The 25,766-nt window shown below is 42.7% G+C and overlaps 1 protein-coding gene across 1 annotated transcript in view; it reads right to left on the bottom strand.

The window, feature by feature from the left end:
• Positions 1–25,766, bottom strand: part of SLC38A1 (solute carrier family 38 member 1) — a 135,162-nt gene that overhangs the window by 66,783 nt on the left and 42,613 nt on the right. The window contains exons 5-7 of the mRNA XM_075344960.1: positions 23,106–23,179; positions 22,750–22,842; positions 22,160–22,241 (exon numbers count right to left, since the gene is read on the bottom strand). Coding sequence (XP_075201075.1) covers positions 22,160–22,241; positions 22,750–22,842; positions 23,106–23,179 — 249 coding nt within the window. The remainder of the gene's footprint in view (positions 1–22,159; positions 22,242–22,749; positions 22,843–23,105; positions 23,180–25,766) is intronic.

Genomic DNA, 25,766 nt, shown 5'->3' with positions numbered 1-25,766 from the left:
TATTGTAAAAATGTATTTCTCTACTGAATATTTTTGCGCAAAGCACCTCAATAAATTCCAAAGTAAACCACTATAGTCACCCATTACAGTTCTGAAGGGCCATTGGGGCTATCAGTAGCAGTTTTGACTCCTAGGGGAAACTGTAACATGGAACCTGATTTAGGCTATGTGCGCACGTTGCGTAAATTCATGCAGTTACGCTGCGCTTTGCAGCGCAGCGTAACTGCATGCGTCCTGCGTCCCCTGCACAGTCTATGGAGATTGTGCAGGGGCCGTGCGCACGTGGCGTCTCAGAGCGCAGCGCTTCGGCTACTGCCGAAGCGCTGCGCAAAAAGAAGTGACATGTCACTTCTTTCCTGCGCTTTGCCGGCAGCTCCTGCTCTGTCTATGGCAGGAGCTGCAGGCAGAGCGCATGGAATCGGCGCTCACTACGGACATTTCTGCAGCGATCTAAAGCGCACATGTGCTCTTCAGATCGCTGCAGAAATTTCTGCAGGCTAGTACGCAACGTGCGCACATAGCCTTAGACTGAAGACGATTTAAATTGAGTGCTAGATTTTTACAGTTTTTTAGAATAATATAAATCTGTCCAGTACTTGTTCCCAAGTAGAGGATCATTGGACACTTCTCATAGACAGAAGCAGTGTTTTTTTGCGGCGGTACGGCATACCAAAAAAATCTGAAGAGCGCCTCTGGCTCTGTCCACATGGCTAATTTGTAAACTATGCAAATTAGCCATATGGAGCGGAGACACAAGCCAGAGGTGTCTCTAGGGAGGAGTTGGCGGGGCGCTGTGGGGCTGCCTGATGCGGCTTGTGGAAGTCTGCTGGACTGGGAGCCGCTATTCTCTGAGTGTAGCTGTCACACTGACAGCCGCACTCATAGAATCTGCAGCGCGTGGCTCCCACTGCTCAATTGTTCTTGTATATGTCAGACGTGAGGACAATTGATGCGGTGATCCCTGGCGCTGACGTCCGGGTCAGAGCGCGGAGGCGGCAGAGAAACGCTGATAAGTGCTCCACTGTGGAGCTGAAGAAGACACGGAGGAGGAACATTTTGGGGTGAGAGGTGAGTATTTATGAAACAGTATGGTGGAGGGAACTATCTGTGGACACACTATGAGGGGGACAGAGGGTGGCGAATGGGAACCATCTGTGGACACACTTTGGGGGGAAAGAGGGTGGGGGGGGAGCAATATCTATATTCACAGTAGGGGGGACTATCTGGACAGAGTATGGTGGGAAGAGACGATGGGGAGGGGGAAGTATCTTTGGACACAGTATGGGGAGAGAGAGGATGAGGTTTCATGCATGGGGATAGAGGATGAGGTTTCATGCATGGGGACAGAGAAAATGAGGGGTGATGCATGGGGACAGAGGATGAGGGGTGATGCATGGGGACAGAGAGGATAAGGGTTGATGCATGGGGACAGAGAGGATGAAGGATGATGCATGGGGACAGAGAGGATGAGGGGTGATGCATGGGGACAGAGAGGATGAGGGGTGATGCATGGGGACAGAGAGAATGATGGGTAATGCATGGGGACAGAGAGGATGTGGAGCAAACTGGAAAGAAATTTTGAGCACACAGAATAAAGTGTGACATGGTATGAGGAGCAAGTGGGCAGGATGGGGAGTGAGGTGGAAAAGTATATGGACACACAGGAGGTAGTGAGGAGAGCGTAAGGGATGAGAAGAATGTGAGGGGCACAGATTAAAGACTGGGTAGTGGAGGGGGGTGGTAAGGAAAAGGGGCAGAATGGGAGGACAGTGTGAGGTTATAGCAAGGAGGGGGAGTGTGATGAAGGCACAGTATAAAGACTGGGCAGTATAAGGGGACACAGTGTAAATGACACTGTAAACAGTAGGCTCAGTTTGGAAAGAGAGGGAATATGGAGGGCATGTACCATAAGAGGGACAGTGTGGGTCATATTTTGTGCAGAGAATAATGTGAGGGGCCATTATTTATTCTGGGGCACAGTGTAGGGCAGATATTTTTAAATAGAAGTATTATAATCATTCTGCTAATTTTTTGGGGCATCGTGTCGGGATGTGCTGCAGAAGAGTGGAGAAGATGGAAATGCCACTTTTTTCGGAAAAACTTCTGATTTTTTTTTAACCCCTTAGATAAAAGTAAACCTATTCATGTTTGGTGTCTACAAACTCACACCGACCTGAGGCATCACACTGACACATCAGTTTTACCATATAGTGAACACAGTGAATAAATATTTCAAAAACAATAGTGCTATCGTACTTTTTTTGCAATTTTTCCGCATTTTGAATTTTTTTTGCCGTTTTCCAGTACACTATATGGTAAAACTCATGTTTTTATTTAAAAGTACCACTCGTTCCACAAAAATGAGCCCTCGCATGACCATATTGACTGAAAAATAAAAAAATGTACGTCTCTCGGAAGAAGAATATCGAAAAAAAAAGCGTAAAGCACAAAATCGGCCAGTCGTGAAGGGGTTAACAATAATGGAAGTCTGCTGGACTGGGAGCCGCTATTCTCTGAGTGTAGCTGTCACACTGACAGCCGCACTCATAGAATCTGCAGCGCGTGGCTCCCACTGCTCAATTGTCCTTGTATATGTCAGACGCGAGGACAATTGATGCGGTGATCCCTGGCGCTGACGTCCGGGTCAGAGCGCGGAGGCGGCAGAGAAACGCTGATAAGTGCTCCACTGTGGAGCTGAAGAAGACACGGAGGAGGAACATTTTGGGGTGAGAGGTGAGTATTTATGAAACAGTATGGTGGAGGGAACTATCTGTGGACACACTATGAGGGGGACAGAGGGTGGCGAATGGGAACCATCTGTGGACACACTTTGGGGGGAAAGAGGGTGGGGGGGGAGCAATATCTATATTCACAGTAGGGGGGACTATCTGGACAGAGTATGGTGGGAAGAGACGATGGGGAGGGGGAAGTATCTTTGGACACAGTATGGGGAGAGAGAGGATGAGGTTTCATGCATGGGGAGAGAGGATGAGGTTTCATGCATGGGGACAGAGAAAATGAGGGGTGATGCATGGGGACAGAGGATGAGGGGTGATGCATGGGGACAGAGAGGATAAGGGTTGATGCATGGGGACAGAGAGGATGAAGGATGATGCATGGGGACAGAGAGGATGAGGGGTGATGCATGGGGACAGAGAGGATGAGGGGTGATGCATGGGGACAGAGAGAATGATGGGTAATGCATGGGGACAGAGAGGATGTGGAGCAAACTGGAAAGAAATTTTGAGCACACAGAATAAAGTGTGACATGGTATGAGGAGCAAGTGGGCAGGATGGGGAGTGAGGTGGAAAAGTATATGGACACACAGGAGGTAGTGAGGAGAGCGTAAGGGATGAGAAGAATGTGAGGGGCACAGATTAAAGACTGGGTAGTGGAGGGGGGTGGTAAGGAAAAGGGGCAGAATGGGAGGACAGTGTGAGGTTATAGCAAGGAGGGGGAGTGTGATGAAGGCACAGTATAAAGACTGGGCAGTATAAGGGGACACAGTGTAAATGACACTGTAAACAGTAGGCTCAGTTTGGAAAGAGAGGGAATATGGAGGGCATGTACCATAAGAGGGACAGTGTGGGTCATATTTTGTGCAGAGAATAATGTGAGGGGCCATTATTTATTCTGGGGCACAGTGTAGGGCAGATATTTTTAAATAGAAGTATTATAATCATTCTGCTAATTTTTTGGGGCATCGTGTCGGGATGTGCTGCAGAAGAGTGGAGAAGATGGAAATCTGCAGAAACGAGATGTGAATGTGAAAAGTCATCATTGCGTCAAGGACAAGATAAAGAATAGAAAGAAATGACTCAGAGAGACAACATTATCTATAAAGTTGGTGTCACACACAGCGACGACGACAACGACGTCGCTGCTACGTCACCATTTTCTGTGACTTGGCAGCGACGTCCCATCGCTGTCGCTATGTGTGACATCCAGCAACGACCTGGCCCCTGCTGTGAGGTCGCCGGTCATTGCTGAATGCCCTGCTTCATTTTTTGCTCGTTGCTCTCCCGCTATGAAGCACACATCGCTGTGTGTGACAGCGAGAGAGCGACGAACTGAAGCGAGCAGGGAGCAGGAGCCAGCTTCTGGTAGCCTGCGGTAAGCTGTAACCACGGTAAACATCGGGTAACCAAGGGAAGACCTTTCCTTGGTTATCCGATATTTACCTTCATTACCAGCGTCCGCCACTCTCATGCTGCCAGTGCCGTCTCCCTGTTCCCTGCACACGTAGCCGGATTACACATCGGGTTAATAACCCGATGTGTACTCCAGCTACGTGAGCAGGGAGCCGGCACTGGCAGCGTGAGAGCACACCGCTTAGCGCTGGCTCCCTGCATACATAGCTGGAGTATACATCGGGTAATTAACCCGATGTGTACTCCGGCTAGGAGTGCAGGGAGCCAGCACTAAGCGGTGTGCTCTCACGCTGCCAGTGCCGGCTCCCTGCACTCGTAGCTGGAGTACACATTGGGTAATTAACCCGATGTGTACTCTGGCTAGGAGTGCAGGGAACAGGGAGCCGGCACTGGCAGCGTGAGAGCGGTGGACGCTAGTAACTAAGGTAAATATCGGGTAACCAAGAGAAGTGCTTTTCTTGGTTACCCGATATTTACCTTAGTTACCAAGCGCAGCATCGCTTCCACGCCTCGCTGCTGGCTGGGGGCTGGTCACTGGTCGCTGGTGAGATCTGCCTGTTTGACAGCTCACCAGCGACCATGTAACGACGCAGCAGCGATCCTGATAAGGTCAGGTCGCCCGTCGTGATCGCTGCTGCGTCGCTATGTGTGACCCCAGCTTAAGGTACCTGAATGTAAATGTTTATTTGTGATACTGACTATGTCTTATCATTAGGCCTTGGTCCCACTTGCGCATTGCTTCTGATGTGAGCACAGTGGGACCCCCACTGATCAGCTGATTATGATGCAGGTGGCCGGAAATGCTTATTTCTGGATCTGCTCCGTCCTCTGATGGTGTCCGCGGCCGGGTACTGCATATCCACCTTATTGATTTTAATAGGAGACTGCTGCCACTATCAGAAGACTGAGCAGATCCAGAACTGAGCACTTCCGGCCACCTGTCACCACCGGCACCTAGAGTAGGGAATTGGCGGGGTTGCCAGGTGCCGGACCCTGACCAGTCAGACATTGGTGACCTATCCTAAGGAAAGGTCATTAATGTTAAAGTAGTGAACAATCTCTTTAATAAAGTCTTGTGCCGTCTGACAAGTTAAGGGTTACTATGTTTTTATTTATGTTGCTAGGAGCATTAAAGGGGTTGTCCAAATTTGTGATGAGTCTGCTGTCACTCCATGTGTCACTCTGTGACTGCAGCCTTCTGAATTCTCACAGTGCGTACACTGCACGCTGTCAGGATTCTCTGGTGCCGGCGGTGAGAGTGGAAGGTTACGAAGCTGCAAGTATGCGATTTACATAGATGTGGTCACGTGCTGAACAGACATGCTCAATGAAAATGAATTGACTGAGACTGGACACATAAAAGCCTGACAGCCCCCCCCCACCTCCCCCCAGCTCCTCGCCTCTGAGATGAGTACCAGCAAATATTTTTTTACAAAAAAAGCACTGGACAGAAGATTGTGTGAAATGATAATTATCTTCTCTCTATGGTTAATTTTTGGACAAGCAGTAACTTGTTCATTTGTTTTCCTTTAATAAATAGTACAGGAAAAAAAATAAACTTTTAAATATCTTTTTGCAGAAAGATGTCTCTTTCACACAGACTCCTCTCCTGCTGCCTACTGCACTAATCTGTCACCCTCAATTCACTGCTAAAATCTATCTTCAGTGAAAACAGATTAGCAATTTACTGAGGTGTCAGGTTACAGTTGCTGCCCATAGTAATCCTTAGAGAGGTTGAGGATTTGGAAGCACCTGCAGTGAGAGAAGCACAGACACACAGATGGTTCTTCACGTTTCAGTAAGGCTCAGCTCACATCTACCTTTCAACATATATTCTGCCTAAAATACTGAATCAAAGAATGGACATCATAGTCAGTAGGGTCTGACAGGCACCATTTTTGTTCATTATGAGGCAAAACAGAACAATAGAAATAAAAGACCCACTGTGAACATGGTATAAGTGCTCCCTCTCACCAAAGTGGTGAATTCACATCAACATTGCTTATTACTATTATAAAATGTAGAACATTTTGTATCCGTGAGCTCTGAATATGGGAGTTCTCATAGTGGCTCATCTCTGCCCACCATGGTACTGAGCTCAACAACAACCCTGCACATTGTAAAACTAGTATGTTGCTCATTGGGTGCAGGTGTATGGAGCTAACTCAGTAGCTGAGCCTACTCCATACACAGTGGGTGCTAGCTGTGTAATACAGCTTGCACCTGCCTCTAACAGCAGTGATAGGCACTAGCTAACAAAAAAAAAAATATATATATATATTTATTATTCATGCTTATATAGTGCTAACACATTCTGCAGCTCTTAAAATACATTATCATTACTATCACTATTGGGGCTCACAATCTAAATTCCCTATGTGTATGTCTTTGGAGTGTGGGAGGAAACCGGAGTGCCTGGAGGAAACTGTCAGGTCTTGCTGTTTGCATGGTGTTGGGCATCGTGGTAGGTCTCTAGGTGTTAGAGGGGTTAATCCTTCTCATGCCTCTGTACACAGGAGACTCCTTCGCACTCCTGTGCATGCTCAAACTCTGTCTGGTCACCTATTGCCCCCCCACAGGCCATGAGGGATGGAGTGTCGCCTCCAGGGGCAAAGCTAGTGCAGATGCTCACTCTGGCCATGTTTTGCGCTCTAAGAGACTCACTTCAGGTCGTGGCATTGCTGGGAGGCAGGGCGCCATCGCTCCTAGTGATTAAACAGTGCAGGAGTCCCAGGACGCTAGGTCCCAAGTGTCAGCTGTTGCCAGGGAATATGGGACTCCATGTCTCTGGGTTCAGCAATTTGGTGGGAGGTTCCTTACAGTCAATCTTCCCCACCCCCTCCTTTGCCACTCTGGGTTGAAGGAGGAAACTGGGAATTACCTCAGTAGTGTCAGCTGACCTAGGTGAGGGATATTTAAACCCGCCATCTCCTCTGGTCAGTGCTGATTATTTTCAGTTGTGCCTGGGTAGGAGGTGTGCTGCTGGTTTGTTCTCTGCTCTTGTCTTTTGGTTTTGGCTTTGTCCCTAGCTTCCCCGAATACTTGATAGTGGCTAATACTTTCCTTACTGGTTTTGGTGCATTTGATGTGACTGCAGCCTGTGTGCCCTGCAACCAGTCACCCCACTATTGTCACCTGGGAAGAGTTCTGCCAAAGTTGACCAGAAGGCGGGTGGAAAGTACCACGGCCCTTAAGGGTGTACGGTGGCATGACGGCTAGCGCAAAGTGTGTCTGGCATACTGCATTTGCTGGCCTACAGTCTGATCATCCCATCACTTCTTTGGCATTATTAATCCTCCGCAAACACGGGGACAACATATAAACTAATTGTAGATGTTTGCCTTGGTGAGCTCAAATCAGCCCACCCCCTTTCCACATTCAAAAATAAAAAAAATAAAAAATATTTCGTATGACTGCATCTGACAAAGTCTGATCTATCACTATATTAAATTAACCCATATGGTACACATTATAGAAAGAAAAAAAAATGAAAATGACAGAATTGCCATTTTTTGTTTGCCCCACTCCCCTTAAAATGCAGGAAAAAAGTATTCAAACATCAGACGTGCTCTAAAATGGTAAAAAGAAAAACATTAGCTTGTGAGCCCCAGTGGGGACAGTGTTGTCAATGTATGTAAAGCTCTGTGGAATTAATAGCGCTATATAAATGAATAAATATTATTATATTATTATTAGCTTTCCACACAGAAAACAAGCCCTTATTCAGGTTCATTGTCAAAAAAATAAGTTAATGGATTTCATAAAATGGCAAATTACAATAACATGAAAAAGAATACAAATATGGAATTGCCATAATTGTATTGACCTGAAGAATTACGTTGCCAGGTCATTTTTATCGCACAATGAAACAGTGATCTGACACTAAAAGTACAATGCTATCATTGTTTTTATATTTTTCGGTTCATTATATAGTATAGTGATTGGTGTCTTTTAAAATCTACAACTCATGCTGCAAAAAAGTCCTGATGTACTTTGTTAAAAGAAAAAAATCAATAAAAAAATTATGGTTCTTGGAAAAAGGGTAGAAAAAACTAAGATGCAGCAAAAACTGACATCATCCTTAGGGAGTTAAAGATACATTTTCTACATAGAAAAATGTGCGAGTGCATGCCATGTGAACTGCTTTAGTAGGCAACTTATAACTTCTCAGCCGTAAAAGTATATCTGATAAGCTTACAGATCAGACCTTTTATATAAGATTATGTTTATGATCCTAATAACGGCTCCCCCTGCACACAGCTGAGTAATTGTCATAGTGGTCTATTAGGCCCGAAGTAATTACACAAGTACTCTACTTATACTGTAGAGAGAATGTACACACGAAGCCAGACAGAAACCAAGCAGCTCTGTACTAAGGAGCCATATGTCCCCTGTGCATCATTGTATTGCCTTAGTGTACTAAGGAGCCTTATGTCCCCTGTGCATCATTGTATTACCTTAGTGTACTAAGGAGCCATATGTCCCCTGTGCATCATATAATTGCCTTGGTGTACTAAGGAGCCATATGTCCGCTGTGCATCATTGTATTGCCTTGGTGTACTAAGGAGCCATATATCAGCTGTGCATTGCTGTCTTGCCTTAGTGTACTGAGGAGTCATATTTCCCCTGTGTATTATTGTAAAGCCTTAGTGTAGTAAGGTGCCATACAGTATGTCCACTGTGCATCATTGTATTGCCATAGTGTACTAAGGAGCCACATGTCCCTTGGGCATCATTGTATTGCTTTATTGTACTAAAGAGCCATATAGCCCCTGTGTATCATTGTATTGCCTTAGAGTACTAAGGAGCCATATGTCTTCTGTGCATCGTTGTATTACCTTAGTGCACTAAGGAGCCATATGACCACTGTGCATGCTTGTATTGCCTTAGTGTACTAGGGAGCCATATGTCCCCTGTGCATCGTTCTATTGCCTTAGTGTAGTAAGGAGCCATATGTCCCCATGCATCGTGGTATTGCCTTGGTGTACTAAGGAGCCATATGTCCCCTGTGCATCATTGTTTGCTTTAGTGTACTAAGGAGCCATATGTCCCCCAGTATGGGGGACATATATACCAGGATAAGACCCAGGCTAGGGGACATATATACCACGATTAAGCCCAGGCTGGGGGACAACATGTATATCTGGATGGGGTCCAGATTGGGAGACATGTACTGTATATACCAGGAAGGGACCCAGACTAGAGGATATATATATATTACCAGGATGAGGACATATATATATCAGGATGGTGCCAAATTGGGGGACACATATACCATGATGGGGCACAGGTTGAGGGACGTGTATATACCAGGTTGGGAGACATATATACCAAGATGGGGCCTAGACTAGACTTGGGGGACATAAAATATATATATATATATTTTTATATATATATAATATATATATATATATATATATATATATATGAAGAGATGAAAGGTCGCACTCCAAAGGTCGAATAAAATATTTTTCTTTTTATTCCACGATCACATCAGGGGTACAGGTAGTGAGGGAGGATGAGGGTGTGCCACGTCGGACGACGGCAGCCGTTTCGCAAGTAACCTTGCTTCTACGGGTCCAGTGCATGCAAAGGTGCTGCATCCACCCTTAAATAACAGGTGAATTGGGTGCAGCATCCTTGCGTGAATGAAGTGCAAATTAAAAACATATACCAGCTGTACATATATCAAATTCACATAGAAACTTATTACATATCAATTCCAAAATGGATTATAAATAATCGTAACATACATGGGTATAGTTAGAGTAAAAAATTAGATATAGTGTTCATTATAGTTTAATCAAAGACATCTCAGAAAACACTATAAAAAACAGGCTTATAGGAGAAAAAAAAAAAAAAAAAAACCCAGCATTATAGGGACACTGACAAATCATTTTTGTCGTTCAGGCCAAGGGGACCGAGAGCATTTAAGTCTATAATCAATCTCGATTCCTTTCTAAGTAAACAACGGTGCATATCACCTCCTGTGGGACAGGGATTAATTTTTATTACGCCTGCAAATTTTAAAAGGCGTGGATTACCACTATGATGTTCTTGCATATGGGCAATTAAGCGTGGAGAACCTATCCCGGAGGTTATAGACTTAAAATGCTCCCTAAATCGAACATATAAAGGCCGAATTGTTTTACCTATATAATATTTTTGACAGGGGCAAAAAATAACATATACCAGATAATTAGACTTACATGTGATAAGATCTTTTATTTTGAATAGCTCAGTACCAATTTTTAAGGTGTCTCCTGTACAATGATATTTACAAAAGGGGCAGCCGCCGCACCTATGGTTTCCTTTGATTTTATTTCGGTCTAGCCACGTACCTAGTTTGGGTGTAGTAATACGATTATTTATCAAAACATCTCCTATGTTTTTGCATCGCCTATATGAAATCAGAGGGCCCCCGTTTGCCATTTCACAGAGATCCTTGTCTTTATTAATTAAATGCCAGTGTTTTTTGATGCTTGATTTTATTGCATCATACATGGAATTAAATTTAAAATTAAAAACGCATCTATTTGAACTTTCGATTTTTGTTTTTTTCGAAATGGCATTTACATTTTTATTCTTATTTCCACTTTTATTTTTGTATTCTTTATTTTTATTTTTATCATTTGGATCATAATTTAGGGATTTTTCGAGGGCAGAATTGATAACTGATATGGGATATCCTCGTTCTAATAGACGTTTTTTCAAGTCTGATGCTTGATGCAGAAAGGTTTCAGAATTATTGTGTACTCTTTTTAGCCGCAAAAATTGTCCATATGGAAGGGCTCTTTTTGTATGGGAGGGGTGCGCACTATTAAAATGAAGCAGAGTATTCACTGCAGTTGGTTTTCTATATACTTGTCTGTCAATAATACCATCCGATATACTGAGTGTGACATCTAAAAAATCCAATTTTTGATCCCCAAAAGTATGTGTAAAGTACATGTTGTAGGAATTATCATTATTTAGATATGACACAAAATTTTCAAAATCCTGCGCAGAACCGTCCCATACAAAGAAGCCATCATCCATATATCTGGCATATTTTTTTATATGTTTCAAATATGGATTTTTAGGACTATAGATAAAGTCTTCCTCAAATGCTGCCAAAAAGAGATTTGCGAAAGTACATGCGGCGGGGGTACCCATCGCGGTACCCCCGCATTGCAAGTACCACTGATCGTCAAATTTAAATGCGTTATGATGCAAAATAAAGCTTAAGGCTTCTGTGATGAAGTCTACTAAGATTGGATTCTGATCGAAATTCAGCAAAACTCTCTTAATGGTCTGTACACCCTGATCCTGTGGGATACGGGTGTACAGACTCTCAATATCCAAAGCGGCAAGAGAGAAACCTTTCTGCCATTGAAAATTATCAAGCATTTTAATTAGATCTCCCGTATCTTTTAAGAATGAGGGGATGCGGGTCAGTAGTGGTTTAAGTAGCCATTCTAGGTAGTGAGATAAAGGCTCTGTCACTGAACCTATTCCTGCCACAATGGGGCGGCCAGGGGGGGAGACACTGTTCTTGTGAATCTTTGGCAGATAATACCAATGAGGTTTTTTCGGAAAAAGAGGGAGTAATTTTTCAGCAGTTTTTTTAGAAATAGTACCTAAACTTACATATTTATGTAAAAGGCTTCTAAGTTTTTTAACAAAAGACCCAGTGGGATCATTAGATAATTTCTGATATACTCTTATATCCTGAAGTTGCCTATTGGCTTCTTGCAAATAGGCTTCTTTTGTTAATAGAACAGTGGCGCCCCCCTTGTCCGCTCTGAGGATAATAATATCTTTTTGTGACTGCAGGATTTTTAGTGCCGCGGTTTCCCCCCGAGTGAGGTTCTGAGGAGGAGAGGGGTATTTTAGAGCTTGTATATCTTTTATTACCAGCTCCTGAAATAAGTCTATGCTGTTCCCAGGGGTTAGTGGGGGGCAAAAGGTAGATTTTATCCCTTTATTAAAAAATGAAGAACTAGATGTAGGATTTATTTGGGTACTTACAACACCTGAAGAACCGGGTTCAATGTGACTGGGGTCCGCTATACTTAAAAGAACAGACGCATCTTTTTCAATAGCAGTATATTCATTATTTGTACCAAAAAAGCCAAGTGGACCTATTTCACATTGTAAATTGGTTACTTCAGAAGTGGGCAAGCTTTTCTTTTGACTATAAAAATTTTTTAAATGCAGTTTTCTACAGCCCTTAAATAAATCAATATGAAAGTCAGTCAAATCAAATGATTCTGGTATACAATAGTTTAAGCCCTTTTCCAACACAGATAGCATATCAGGTGTTAATACCAGCGAAGTAAGATTATATACTTTACGCAAACAAGGCATGATGTAAGGGGTGCTTCACACACAGCGAGCTCGCTGCCGAGATCGCTGCTGAGTCACGCTTTTTGTGACGCAGCAGTGACCTCATTAGCGATCTCGCTGTGTGTGACAATGAGCAGCGATCTGGCCCCTGCTGCGAGATCGCTGCTCGTTACACACAGCCCTGGTTCGTTTTCTTCAAAGCCGCTCTCCTGCTGTGACACACAGATCGCTGTGTGTGACAGCAAGAGAGCGACAAATGAAGCGAGCAGGGAGCAGGAGCCGGCGTCTGACAGCTGAGGTAAGCTGTATCCAAGATAAACATCGGGTAACCAAGGTGGTTACCCGATATTTACCTTAGTTACCAGCCTCCGCAGCTCTCACGCTGCCTGTGCTGCCGGCTCCGGCTCTCTGCACATGTAGCTGCTGTACACATCGGGTTAATTAACCCGATGTGTACAGCAGCTAGGAGAGCAAGGAGCCAGCGCTCAGTGTGCGCGGCTCCCTGCTCTCTGCACATGTAGCTGCATTACACATCGGGTTAATTAACCCGATGTGTAATGCAGCTAGGAGAGCAAGGAGCCAGCGCTCAGTGTGCGCGGCTCCCTGCTCCCTGCTCACACTGGTAACTAATGTAAACATCGGGTAACCATACCCGATGTTTACCTTAGTTACCAGTCTCCGCAGCTTCCAGACGGCGGCTCCGTGCAAGCGCAGCGTCGCTTGCACGTCGCTGCTGGCTGGGGGCTGTTCACTGGTCGCTGGTGAGATCTGCCTGTTTGACAGCTCACCAGCGACCATGTAGCGATGCAGCAGCGATCCTGACCAGGTCAGATCGCTGGTCGGATCGCTGCTGCATCGCTAAAGTGTGAAGGTACCCTTATTCGCCGAACAGGAAAGATTATTTTCTGTACTTATTACAGGGAATGTCTCTGACACTACAATCTCATGTTCAAGGCATGGAGATGTTAATCCCTCCAGGAGACGCTCTTGCGCTTCCCTGGTGTCGGTTTTATTCCTGTGTCTCCTTCTGCCTCCTCTCCTTGTAGATCTTCTAAAGGGAGATTATCAGATGTAGAAGCTCGTGAGGTCGCAGGTGTTTTTAATTTCTTTGCGGGTGCCAAATCCTCAGCCCCGCTCGAGTCAGAGTCAGTAGTCCAGGCATTTTTCTTGGCGGTTTTAGGTGTATGTTTTTTCTGGTATCTCTGAAAAAACCTTTTGTTCCCAGGTGTAGAATACCTCTTCCAGGAAAAAATCTGGTTGTTTTCGTAGTCTAACTTATCTCTGATAAATTTTTCTTTTTTATTTTCTTTAATCAAAGTTTGGTATGGTAAAAGTTTTTTGTCTAATCTTGATAAGAAAGTGTTCCATGCTTTTTTTGAGATGCGACTTTCCATTTCTTGTCTCAATTTTAATAATTCATTAGTAATTTTTAGATGTTCCTCTTGGTTTTTTTTGAGTACAATGTCCAGAAAGCGCAATGAGCATTCTTGCTGTATATTGTCCCATTCTTTTTTAAAAGATAAATCATCTTGGTAAAAAGATATATTTTTTGAGATACGTAGACCTCTAGGGACTCGTCCACTTTCTTGATAAGATTTAAGTGACTGTACTGTCCAAAACAAGCTGGTTTCCTTTTCGGCCAGATTGAAGATTTTAAGCTCTAAATTCTTAGTGCCCATGATTTCTATGTTCACTTTATCATTACAGCTGGTAAAAAACGTGGCAGCGTCCTCCCTCCCTGCAAGTATACCATTTTCCATTGTATCCATAGATGTGTCTGCCATTTTTTAACAAAAGCCAAAAGGGGAGTAGGAGAAGCGTGCACTCACGGTATTAGAAGAAGTCCAGATTCATAAAGCTGAGTGGAGGATACCGGGCACCGCCGATCCCTGTATGGCTGACAAAGCTGTGCTTTCAGGCAGGTGGAGACCTGGGTGCGTGTCCCAAAGCAAAGGCGATATAAGATCCACAATGAAGAGATGAAAGGTCGCACTCCAAAGGTCGAATAAAATATTTTTCTTTTTATTCCACGATCACATCAGGGGTACAGGTAGTGAGGGAGGATGAGGGTGTGCCACGTATCCATAATCCATTTTGGAATTGATATGTAATAAGTTTCTATGTGAATTTGATATATGTACAGCTGGTATATGTTTTTAATTTGCACTTCATTCACGCAAGGATGCTGCACCCAATTCACCTGTTATTTAAGGGTGGATGCAGCACCTTTGCATGCACTGGACCCGTAGAAGCAAGGTTACTTGCGAAACGGCTGCCGTCGTCCGACGTGGCACACCCTCATCCTCCCTCACTACCTGTACCCCTGATGTGATCGTGGAATAAAAAGAAAAATATTTTATTCGACCTTTGGAGTGCGACCTTTCATCTCTTCATTGTGGATCTTATATCGCCTTTGCTTTGGGACACGCACCCAGGTCTCCACCTGCCTGAAAGCACAGCTTTGTCAGCCATACAGGGATCGGCGGTGCCCGGTATCCTCCACTCAGCTTTATGGAATCTGGACTTCTTCTAATACCGTGAGTGCACGCTTCTCCTACTCCCCTTTTGGCTTTTGTTAAAAAATGGCAGACACATCTATGGATACAATGGAAAATGGTATACTTGCAGGGAGGGAGGACGCTGCCACGTTTTTTACCAGCTGTAATGATAAAGTGAACATAGAAATCATGGGCACTAAGAATTTAGAGCTTAAAATCTTCAATCTGGCCGAAAAGGAAACCAGCTTGTTTTGGACAGTACAGTCACTTAAATCTTATCAAGAAAGTGGACGAGTCCCTAGAGGTCTACGTATCTCAAAAAATATATCTTTTTACCAAGATGATTTATCTTTTAAAAAAGAATGGGACAATATACAGCAAGAATGCTCATTGCGCTTTCTGGACATTGTACTCAAAAAAAACCAAGAGGAACATCTAAAAATTACTAATGAATTATTAAAATTGAGACAAGAAATGGAAAGTCGCATCTCAAAAAAAGCATGGAACACTTTCTTATCAAGATTAGACAAAAAACTTTTACCATACCAAACTTTGATTAAAGAAAATAAAAAAGAAAAATTTATCAGAGATAAGTTAGACTACGAAAACAACCAGATTTTTTCCTGGAAGAGGTATTCTACACCTGGGAACAAAAGGTTTTTTCAGAGATACCAGAAAAAACATACACCTAAAACCGCCAAGAAAAATGCCTGGACTACTGACTCTGACTCGAGCGGGGCTGAGGATTTGGCACCCGCAAAGAAATTAAAAACACCTGCGACCTCACGAGCTTCTACATCTGATAATCTCCCTTTAGAAGATCTACAAGGAGAGGAGGCAGAAGGAGACACAGGAATAAAACCGACACCAGGGAAGCGCAAGAGCGTCTCCTGGAGGGATTAACATCTCCATGCCTTGAACATGAGATTGTAGTGTCAGAGACATTCCCTGTAATAAGTACAGAAAATAATCTTTCCTGTTCGGCGAATAACATCATGCCTTGTTTGCGTAAAGTATATAATCTTACTTCGCTGGTATTAACACCTGATATGCTATCTGTGTTGGAAAAGGGCTTAAACTATTGTATACCAGAATCATTTGATTTGACTGACTTTCATATTGATTTATTTAAGGGCTGTAGAAAACTGCATTTAAAAAAATTTTATAGTCAAAAGAAAAGCTTGCCCACTTCTGAAGTAACCGATTTACAATGTGAAATAGGTCCACTTGGCTTTTTTGGTACAAATAATGAATATACTGCTATTGAAAAAGATGCGTCTGTTCTTTTAAGTATAGCGGACCCCAGTCACATTGAACCCGGTTCTTCAGGTGTTGTAAGTACCCAAATAAATCCTACATCTAGTTCTTCATTTTTTAATAAAGGGATAAAATCTACCTTTTGCCCCCCACTAACCCCTGGGAACAGCATAGACTTATTTCAGGAGCTGGTAATAAAAGATATACAAGCTCTAAAATACCCCTCTCCTCCTCAGAACCTCACTCGGGGGGAAACCGCGGCACTAAAAATCCTGCAGTCACAAAAAGATATTATTATCCGCAGAGCGGACAAGGGGGGCGCCACTGTTCTATTAACAAAAGAAGCCTATTTGCAAGAAGCCAATAGGCAACTTCAGGATATAAGAGTATATCAGAAATTATCTAATGATCCCACTGGGTCTTTTGTTAAAAAACTTAGAAGCCTTTTACATAAATATGTAAGTTTAGGTACTATTTCTAAAAAAAACTGCTGAAAAATTACTCCCTCTTTTTCCGAAAAAACCTCATTGGTATTATCTGCCAAAGATTCACAAGAACAGTGTCTCCCCCCCTGGCCACCCCATTGTGGCAGGAATAGGTTCAGTGACAGAGCCTTTATCTCACTACCTAGAATGGCTACTTAAACCACTACTGACCCGCATCCCCTCATTCTTAAAAGATACGGGAGATCTAATTAAAATGCTTGATAATTTTCAATGGCAGAAAGGTTTCTCTCTTGCCGCTTTGGATATTGAGAGTCTGTACACCCGTATCCCACAGGATCAGGGTGTACAGACCATTAAGAGAGTTTTGCTGAATTTCGATCAGAATCCAATCTTAGTAGACTTCATCACAGAAGCCTTAAGCTTTATTTTGCATCATAACGCATTTAAATTTGACGATCAGTGGTACTTGCAATGCGGGGGTACCGCGATGGGTACCCCCGCCGCATGTACTTTCGCAAATCTCTTTTTGGCAGCATTTGAGGAAGACTTTATCTATAGTCCTAAAAATCCATATTTGAAACATATAAAAAAATATGCCAGATATATGGATGATGGCTTCTTTGTATGGGACGGTTCTGCGCAGGATTTTGAAAATTTTGTGTCATATCTAAATAATGATAATTCCTACAACATGTACTTTACACATACTTTTGGGGATCAAAAATTGGATTTTTTAGATGTCACACTCAGTATATCGGATGGTATTATTGACAGACAAGTATATAGAAAACCAACTGCAGTGAATACTCTGCTTCATTTTAATAGTGCGCACCCCTCCCATACAAAAAGAGCCCTTCCATATGGACAATTTTTGCGGCTAAAAAGAGTACACAATAATTCTGAAACCTTTCTGCATCAAGCATCAGACTTGAAAAAACGTCTATTAGAACGAGGATATCCCATATCAGTTATCAATTCTGCCCTCGAAAAATCCCTAAATTATGATCCAAATGATAAAAATAAAAATAAAGAATACAAAAATAAAAGTGGAAATAAGAATAAAAATGTAAATGCCATTTCGAAAAAAACAAAAATCGAAAGTTCAAATAGATGCGTTTTTAATTTTAAATTTAATTCCATGTATGATGCAATAAAATCAAGCATCAAAAAACACTGGCATTTAATTAATAAAGACAAGGATCTCTGTGAAATGGCAAACGGGGGCCCTCTGATTTCATATAGGCGATGCAAAAACATAGGAGATGTTTTGATAAATAATCGTATTACTACACCCAAACTAGGTACGTGGCTAGACCGAAATAAAATCAAAGGAAACCATAGGTGCGGCGGCTGCCCCTTTTGTAAATATCATTGTACAGGAGACACCTTAAAAATTGGTACTGAGCTATTCAAAATAAAAGATCTTATCACATGTAAGTCTAATTATCTGGTATATGTTATTTTTTGCCCCTGTCAAAAATATTATATAGGTAAAACAATTCGGCCTTTATATGTTCGATTTAGGGAGCATTTTAAGTCTATAACCTCCGGGATAGGTTCTCCACGCTTAATTGCCCATATGCAAGAACATCATAGTGGTAATCCACGCCTTTTAAAATTTGCAGGCGTAATAAAAATTAATCCCTGTCCCACAGGAGGTGATATGCACCGTTCTTTACTTAGAAAGGAATCGAGATTGATTATAGACTTAAATGCTCTCGGTCCCCTTGGCCTGAACGACAAAAATGATTTGTCAGTGTTCCTATAATGCTGGGTTTTTTTTTTTTGTTTTTTTTTTTCTCCTATAAGCCTGTTTTTTATAGTGTTTTCTGAGATGTCTTTGGTTAAACTATAATGAACACTATATCTAATTTTTTACTCTAACTATACCCATGTATGTTACGATTATTTATAATCCATTTTGGAATTGATATGTAATAAGTTTCTATGTGAATTTGATATATGTACAGCTGGTATATGTTTTTAATTTGCACTTCATTCACGCAAGGATGCTGCACCCAATTCACCTGTTATTTAAGGGTGGATGCAGCACCTTTGCATGCACTGGACCCGTAGAAGCAAGGTTACTTGCGAAACGGCTGCCGTCGTCCGACGTGGCACACCCTCATCCTCCCTCACTACCTGTACCCCTGATGTGATCGTGGAATAAAAAGAAAAATATTTTATTCGACCTTTGGAGTGCGACCTTTCATCTCTTCATTGTGGATCTTATATCGCCTTTGTTTTGGGACACGCACCCAGGTCTCCACCTGCCTGAAAGCACAGCTTTGTCAGCCATACAGGGATCGGCGGTGCCCGGTATCCTCCACTCAGCTTTATATATATATATATATATATATTTTTTTTTTTTTTTGGTCGCCACATATTTTGCGCTAAATGCAATAACAGGCTATCAAAAAGTATAATCTGCGCAAAAGTGGTACCGTTAAAAACGTCAGCCTGAGACGCAAAAAGTAAGCCATCACTGAGCCATAGCTCCCGAAAATTGAGAGAGCTACGGTTCATGGGATATGGTGGAAAACGTATGCCACTTTTTTCGGAAAAACTTTTTTTTTTTAACCCCTTAGATAAAAGTAAACCTATTCATGTTTGGTGTCTACAAACTCACACCGACCTGAGGCATCACACTGACAGATCAGTTTTACCATATAGTGAACACAGTGAATAAATATTTCAAAAACAATAGTGCTATCGTACTTTTTTGCAATTTTTCCGCATTTTGAATTTTTTTTGCCGTTTTCCAGTACACTATATGGTAAAACTCATGTTTTTATTTAAAAGTACCACTCGTTCCACAAAAATGAGCCCTCGCATGACCATATTGACTGAAAAATAAAAAAATGTACGTCTCTCGGAAGAAGAATATCGAAAAAAAAAACGTAAAGCACAAAATCAGCCAGTCGTGAAGGGGTTAACAATAATGGTTCTTAAGTGCCTTCTTAACATTTAATAATGTCCCCTGAGTCCCAGATGTATAGCTCCCCTATACATAGTATGATGCCCCTACACCTCCCATATACACAAAATGATGTTCCCATAGCTACCCTATACACAGTATGATACCTCTACACATCTCCTATACACAGTATGATGGGCGCACAGGTCCCCCAAAACAATGGTCCACACACTGTATTATGGCCACTGCAGTAGCCAACGCACTGATTAATTGTCCCCACAGTAGCCCCCAAATTGTATAATGGCTTCCATAGTAGCTCTCCACACTATGAGGGCCATCAAAGTAGTCCTGACAGTATATGACAGCCCCCCACATTAGTTCCCACATTGTATAATGACTCCTCCATTAGTTGCCACCCTGTATAATGACCCCTACATTAGCTCCCACACTGTATAATGGCCCAATACACCAGTGTCATAAGTAGAGTCTGATTGAACCTGGTGCAAGATTTGGATGTGGCCGCCTCATTCCCACATGCTTGCATGTTGAGGCCCTTGTAGCTTCCTAAATCCTTTAAAGACATATGTGTTGCTCCCCCTCCCTCCACCTTTATTATGTAGTAATGTCCCCCATCCTTGTATATACAGTATGTCCTCCATCCTGGTATATATGTCTCTACTCTAGGCCCAATCCTGGTATATATGTCCTCTTCCTGGTATATATGTCCTTATCCTGATCTATAGTGAGTATATATAATGTAATTTTGGTGTTTGGATTATTTTTGCCGCTACGCCGTTTACTGATCAGATTAATTGTCTTTATATTTTGATTGATCGGTCATTTATGAACGCAGTGATACCAAATGTGTGTATATTATTTTATTTTTTAACCCTTTAATTTTCAATGGGGTGATTTGAACTTTTAGGTTTTTTCTTTTTTTTTTTTCTTAAACTTTTTTTAAACTTTTTTTGTTATTTTACTAGGTTTCCTAGGGGTAAGTAAACATTTATCACGATCGTGATTATAATGGTGCTGTCACTTATTGACAGCGCCATTTAAGGGGTTAAACGGCACGGGCAGATAACGATTCCACTCGTACCTAGCAGGCATACATCTCAGCTGTATAAATCAGCTGAGATGTGCGCCGATGTTCCTCTGCTGCCGGCAGCAGCAACGGGAGATTAACACTGACAGCTAGGATGTAATTTTACCGCCCATGGTCGTTAAGGGGTTAAAGGCGCACTCTGGGTATTGTGATCGTAAAAGGGGCACACACGCGGCATTATTACTTTCTACGAGCAAAATGTGGATATGTCTCTAGGGCACTTGCACAGGGCATTAATATTTTCTACTATTAATATTTTTTACCATGTAGCGGGCACAAAGGAGGAATTTTACTATGTAAGGGGCACAGTGGGCCATTATTATGTGTTGCAGTAAGAGCAGCCCTGTTTTTGTGCCACACAGCAGGTGCAGTAATAGAGGCACATACGCAGCAGCGGCTCAGTATTGGTGTATCAGCAGGATGAGGAGTTTGTGTAGGTTGGGAATAGATGAGGTCGATGCTGGAAATGTGAGAAGTCAAATGCGTCTTTGTTGTAATCAGTGTAGATGAGTCGTGGTTAAAAGAAGCTGTCATGTTGGTCTAGGCCAGATGGAAAAGCCGGGAAAAGTGAACAATTTAATCCGAAAGATTATCAACTGTTATGCCGGCGCCACACGGTACGATACATCGGGTGATATGTCGTCAGGGTCACGTCGTTAGTGACGCACATCCGGCATCGTGTGACATATCGTACTGTGTGACACCTCCGAACGAGCAAAAATACCTTATCGTTGCTTGTTGACACGTCGTTCATTTTCAAAATGTCGGTCCTCCTTCTGTGCTCCGGTTGTTCATTGTTCCCGAGGCAGCACACATCGCTCCGTGTGACACCCCGGGAGTAACGAACACAGCTTACCTGCGTCCCGCCAGCAATGCAGAAGGAAGGAGGTGGGCGGGATGTTATGTCCCGCTCATTTCCGCCCCTCCGCTTCTATCGGCCGGCCGCTGTGTGACGTCGCTGTGACGCCGAATGTCCCTCCCCCTTCAGGAAGAGGATGTTCGCCGCCCACAGCGGTTAACGACTTTGTGTGCCACGGGCAACTAATTGCCCGTGACGCACAAACGACAGGGGCAGGTACGATCGCTCGTGTGATCGCACGATAGATCGTCCCATGTGACGCCGGCATTAGTCACAATATATAACTGCACTGTAACTTCCTCTATGTGCAGAAGGACTGATATCTACTACTATATAATCACCATATAGCAGTAATATTGGTGTCATCTGCTGAGCTTCCCCTATACCCACGATAAAGCTGCGCCACAGTAGTTATTATAGTTAGGGGCACACTCATGTTTTGCCCCCTGAGCTGAACTCCTAGCTATGCCTCTGGTGCTCACTAGTAATAACTTCTTGTTACCAAAATGACACTTTAAACATTCTACATACTTATTGAACCAAAAATATCAAGCAAAATGACACTAGACAATACATAAAAGCCAACTTTTCACTTACGATGATGTGTCTTCCATTCCAATCAGGAATTTAATAACATTTGGTAATTCGTTTTTGACTATGAACAGATAACTCAGCATTGCTGTAAGACAGAAAATCAGAAAAGATGAAATCATAATTTAGCATTTTAACTATTTTAAATCCTGATTCGCTGTTCTAGGAACCCTCAGATGGTAAAGTCGCCCTTCCGGATTCTTGACTTAATGGTGTATAAAAAAAGAAACCCTGATGCTAGAGACACATTCAGACCATGCAGTTTCCTTTTCCACTCTGAAGAAATTTCCCACTATAAATAACCAATGAGTTCATTTTCACAAGAGGAAGACGACTCAAACTAATTATTCACCTTTTCTATGGCCTCACAAATTGTGTGAATTCCTATTTGCAATATCTGGTGATTTTTTTTATATTATATTTGCAATATCTGGTGATAAAAAACAATATATCAATGAAAAAATTAAATAATCTACAGGAAAAAAAAAAAGAAAACAATTGGCTCTTTTCACACATAGCTCCACAACATTATTGAAAATAATAGAGAGATGTAGTAAATTAGGGCATTTTTCGAATGCAGATATTAAAGCACTCACCTCCTGTGTTCTGAAGTGTTGTTGATCCAAAGACCAGAAATCTTCCTGGAGTACCATATATTTGTTCCCCGAGCTTCTCATACACCATACAGCCTGGATAAATGAATAATTGGCAATTAGTACTAATAAACTCCATTAGCACAGACCACAAAGTACCGTATACACATGAAATGGTTTTTATTATTGCTAAATTTTGTGTATTTTTTCCCTTTTAATCTACTTTCTGTTGTTTCATATGAAACAAAGTATTTTTATATCTAAATAGTCATTTATATTTTATCTGTGCATTTAGCATGTTTATTTGACAGTAAACAAAATATAATGAAAAAAGTAACAATAAAAAAAACATCAATTACCTGTTTCCTGGGAACATTTCAGAAGGAGGTTAATAGAGTATATAGACAACAGAGTCACTGAAATGAGGAGCACCCTAAAAAGTAAGGGGGGAAACACAGATATATTTTGTATCAGGGTTCTCAGTTTCCATTCACAATCTGCGGTTATGACATATTCGACATATAAAGAAGAAATGCTAGAATTGTCAGATTCCGATTGGTGTCAGTATGACGTATGGTCAGGTGAAACGTTTTTTAGATTTCATACAAAATGTGTGGGTGTTTAATAAAAACATGCAACATGTAAAGAATACACAATAATTGGCTTTGGTTCTTTTGCATATTTTTGTTTGATTTTGTGTTCATATAAAGATCCATTTGCACTGCTCGATGCGCAGTGTTATACCACCGCCGACCAGCAACACGTTTGCCGATCATTGATTTTTTAATGGCTTTTCTACAATAGATAATTTTGTGTGAATAGGCCACCATTGTTCTTGGCAGCGTAAATCCAACAGGACTGTGTGCTGCCGAGAATGATGATCTTTTGTGAAAGCACACAGATCACTTTACCTGACGAAAGAGCATTTTTCTATTTGCCGGGTGATCATTAGTCGGCTTTGACTACACAAATTATCGTAAATCCAATCATTCATGATACTCATACACTGTAAATGCACCTTTAGTGTATCACACTAGCATTGTATTTTTAGGTAGCCTGTTTAAAATATTTAAAAGACGATTTGACCAGCTTTCTTCTAATGGTTACATTCTCCAATGAGATGCCCCCACCTACTAATTTTGTATTTATGAATTCTTTTCATAAACCAAGATGCTCAGGAGGAATAATGCTCTATTCATATTGCTGAGTGCTGTCTGGCAAGCATTGTCGGGGCATGCTTACAGCCGCCACCATAAGTAATTTTAGTGGTGACTAATTGCTCCTGCATGACTGAAAATGCACTTTCAGTACAGTGGCAGTGCACCTTCATAACGCTTGCAGAGTATCCCTATATCCAGGGTATGACTGGACCACTTTAGGACTGGAGGATCCTCCGGTGGGTCCTGCCACTGGCAACTACTGGCACCACAGAGACTTGGCACTTGTGTGTCAGCGATGCATTCACCGATCTCCCAGGTTGTCTATTCCTGGGAAGAGTGGTGACAGCTATCAAGATAGAACACCGTTCTGTTCCTTTCCACTAGTGAGCGGCATCTGCAGCAGATGATCCAGTCACGCATGCACACTCTCTGATTTTGTCTAATGTTGGGAGGAGTGGCAAGCATTATGTCACTACTCCCCTCCTGCGCACTGGTGAGAAGGAACACAATGCTGTTCCGTGTTGATGGCGTCTTATCACCACTCTTCCCTGCATTGAACAAGGAGGGAAAGCAGTGCTGCTGCTGATAAGGCTTACATTGATTGGCTGCAGGCCAGTGCTAGATTTGCTTTTGCCTTCTTCTCCCCAGCTGTAGTGCACAGTTCAGGCAATGAGCTGTACTTCATAAAACTTGGGCTACCCTTCTCCATATAATTGCAGGTACAGTGTAAGGAGCAAGGGTAGATTAATGGCTCCCTGCTACTACACCAATGTTTAATGGGGTGGCCCGCTTGTCAGCCTAACAGTGACTATGTGTAAATGGGGAGCCTTTAGTCAGAGGCGATAGAGGGGTAGGGGGCTAAGTCACTTAGGGATGAATGAAGGTCCAAATCCTTCAATTTTCTTTCACTCCTGACTGCGCCCCCTTCCCATCTATTACCCCTGACACTTGGAGTGGTGCTTTTAACCCAAGATCCCTGCCACGGTCTTATGTTCACCCTCTGGTGTGTTCACCTTTTTTCAGAGTTACTACAGTCCCACGGTGCCCTCTTGTGAGCGCAACGTTTGACTGGCCAGAAGTCATAAGTTATGCAAGTCTATGAGAGCCAGAACAAGGCACTCATAGACTTGTATTGAGTCGTGACCTTTGACTCTGTGAAACACTGGGCAGCCAGCAAGCCACAAACTACAGGAGACCGATGAGAGCGTCGGCAATAGAGGGTGAAGATGCCAGAAAGTGAGTTCAAAAGTAAGGTCAGATTAGATTTAGAAGCACAATTCTAACAGAAAAAAAAACCCAGCTGCAGAGGTGTTTTAAGAAATGTATTACCTTGTATTATACCCTGATGTTAGCACGTTTCACCACACAATTGGTGGTCTTGTATTTATTTCTCTATAGCTACATAGTGGGCCCCAAGAATGATTTTCCCTGGTTGGCCCAAGGTACTCCAGTCCGACGCTGTCTATATCTGTAGGTTTAAGGCTATGTGCCCATGCTGTGGAAAATGCGCGGAATTTGCCGCGGATTTTTCAAAAATCTGCAGCACAGCTACTCCCCAGCCATTTCTATGGCATTTGGGAACTGCTGTGCCCACGCTGCGGATTTTTCCGCAGCGGAAATAATGCGGATTTCCCTGCGGAAAAATCAGCAGCATGTCAATTATTTCTGCGGATTTCTCCGCAGGGTCCCATATACTTACCTGCCTTGATAGCAGACACCCGAGTCACTTTCTCCGTCCGGTGTACAGCAGCGCGGTGGATCCAGGTACAGGAAGGAACAGGTGGGCGGGGCCTGCACGAGCTCTGGTCATGTGACAGCCGGAGCTAGTTCAAGCCCGCCCACCTTCTCCTGCAGACGCTG

This window comes from Anomaloglossus baeobatrachus, chromosome 4, assembly GCF_048569485.1.
Source record: "Anomaloglossus baeobatrachus isolate aAnoBae1 chromosome 4, aAnoBae1.hap1, whole genome shotgun sequence".
Classification (NCBI taxonomy): domain Eukaryota; kingdom Metazoa; phylum Chordata; class Amphibia; order Anura; family Aromobatidae; genus Anomaloglossus; species Anomaloglossus baeobatrachus.
Note: the sequence above shows the minus strand (reverse complement) of the source record. Positions and strands in the feature narration are given on the sequence as shown.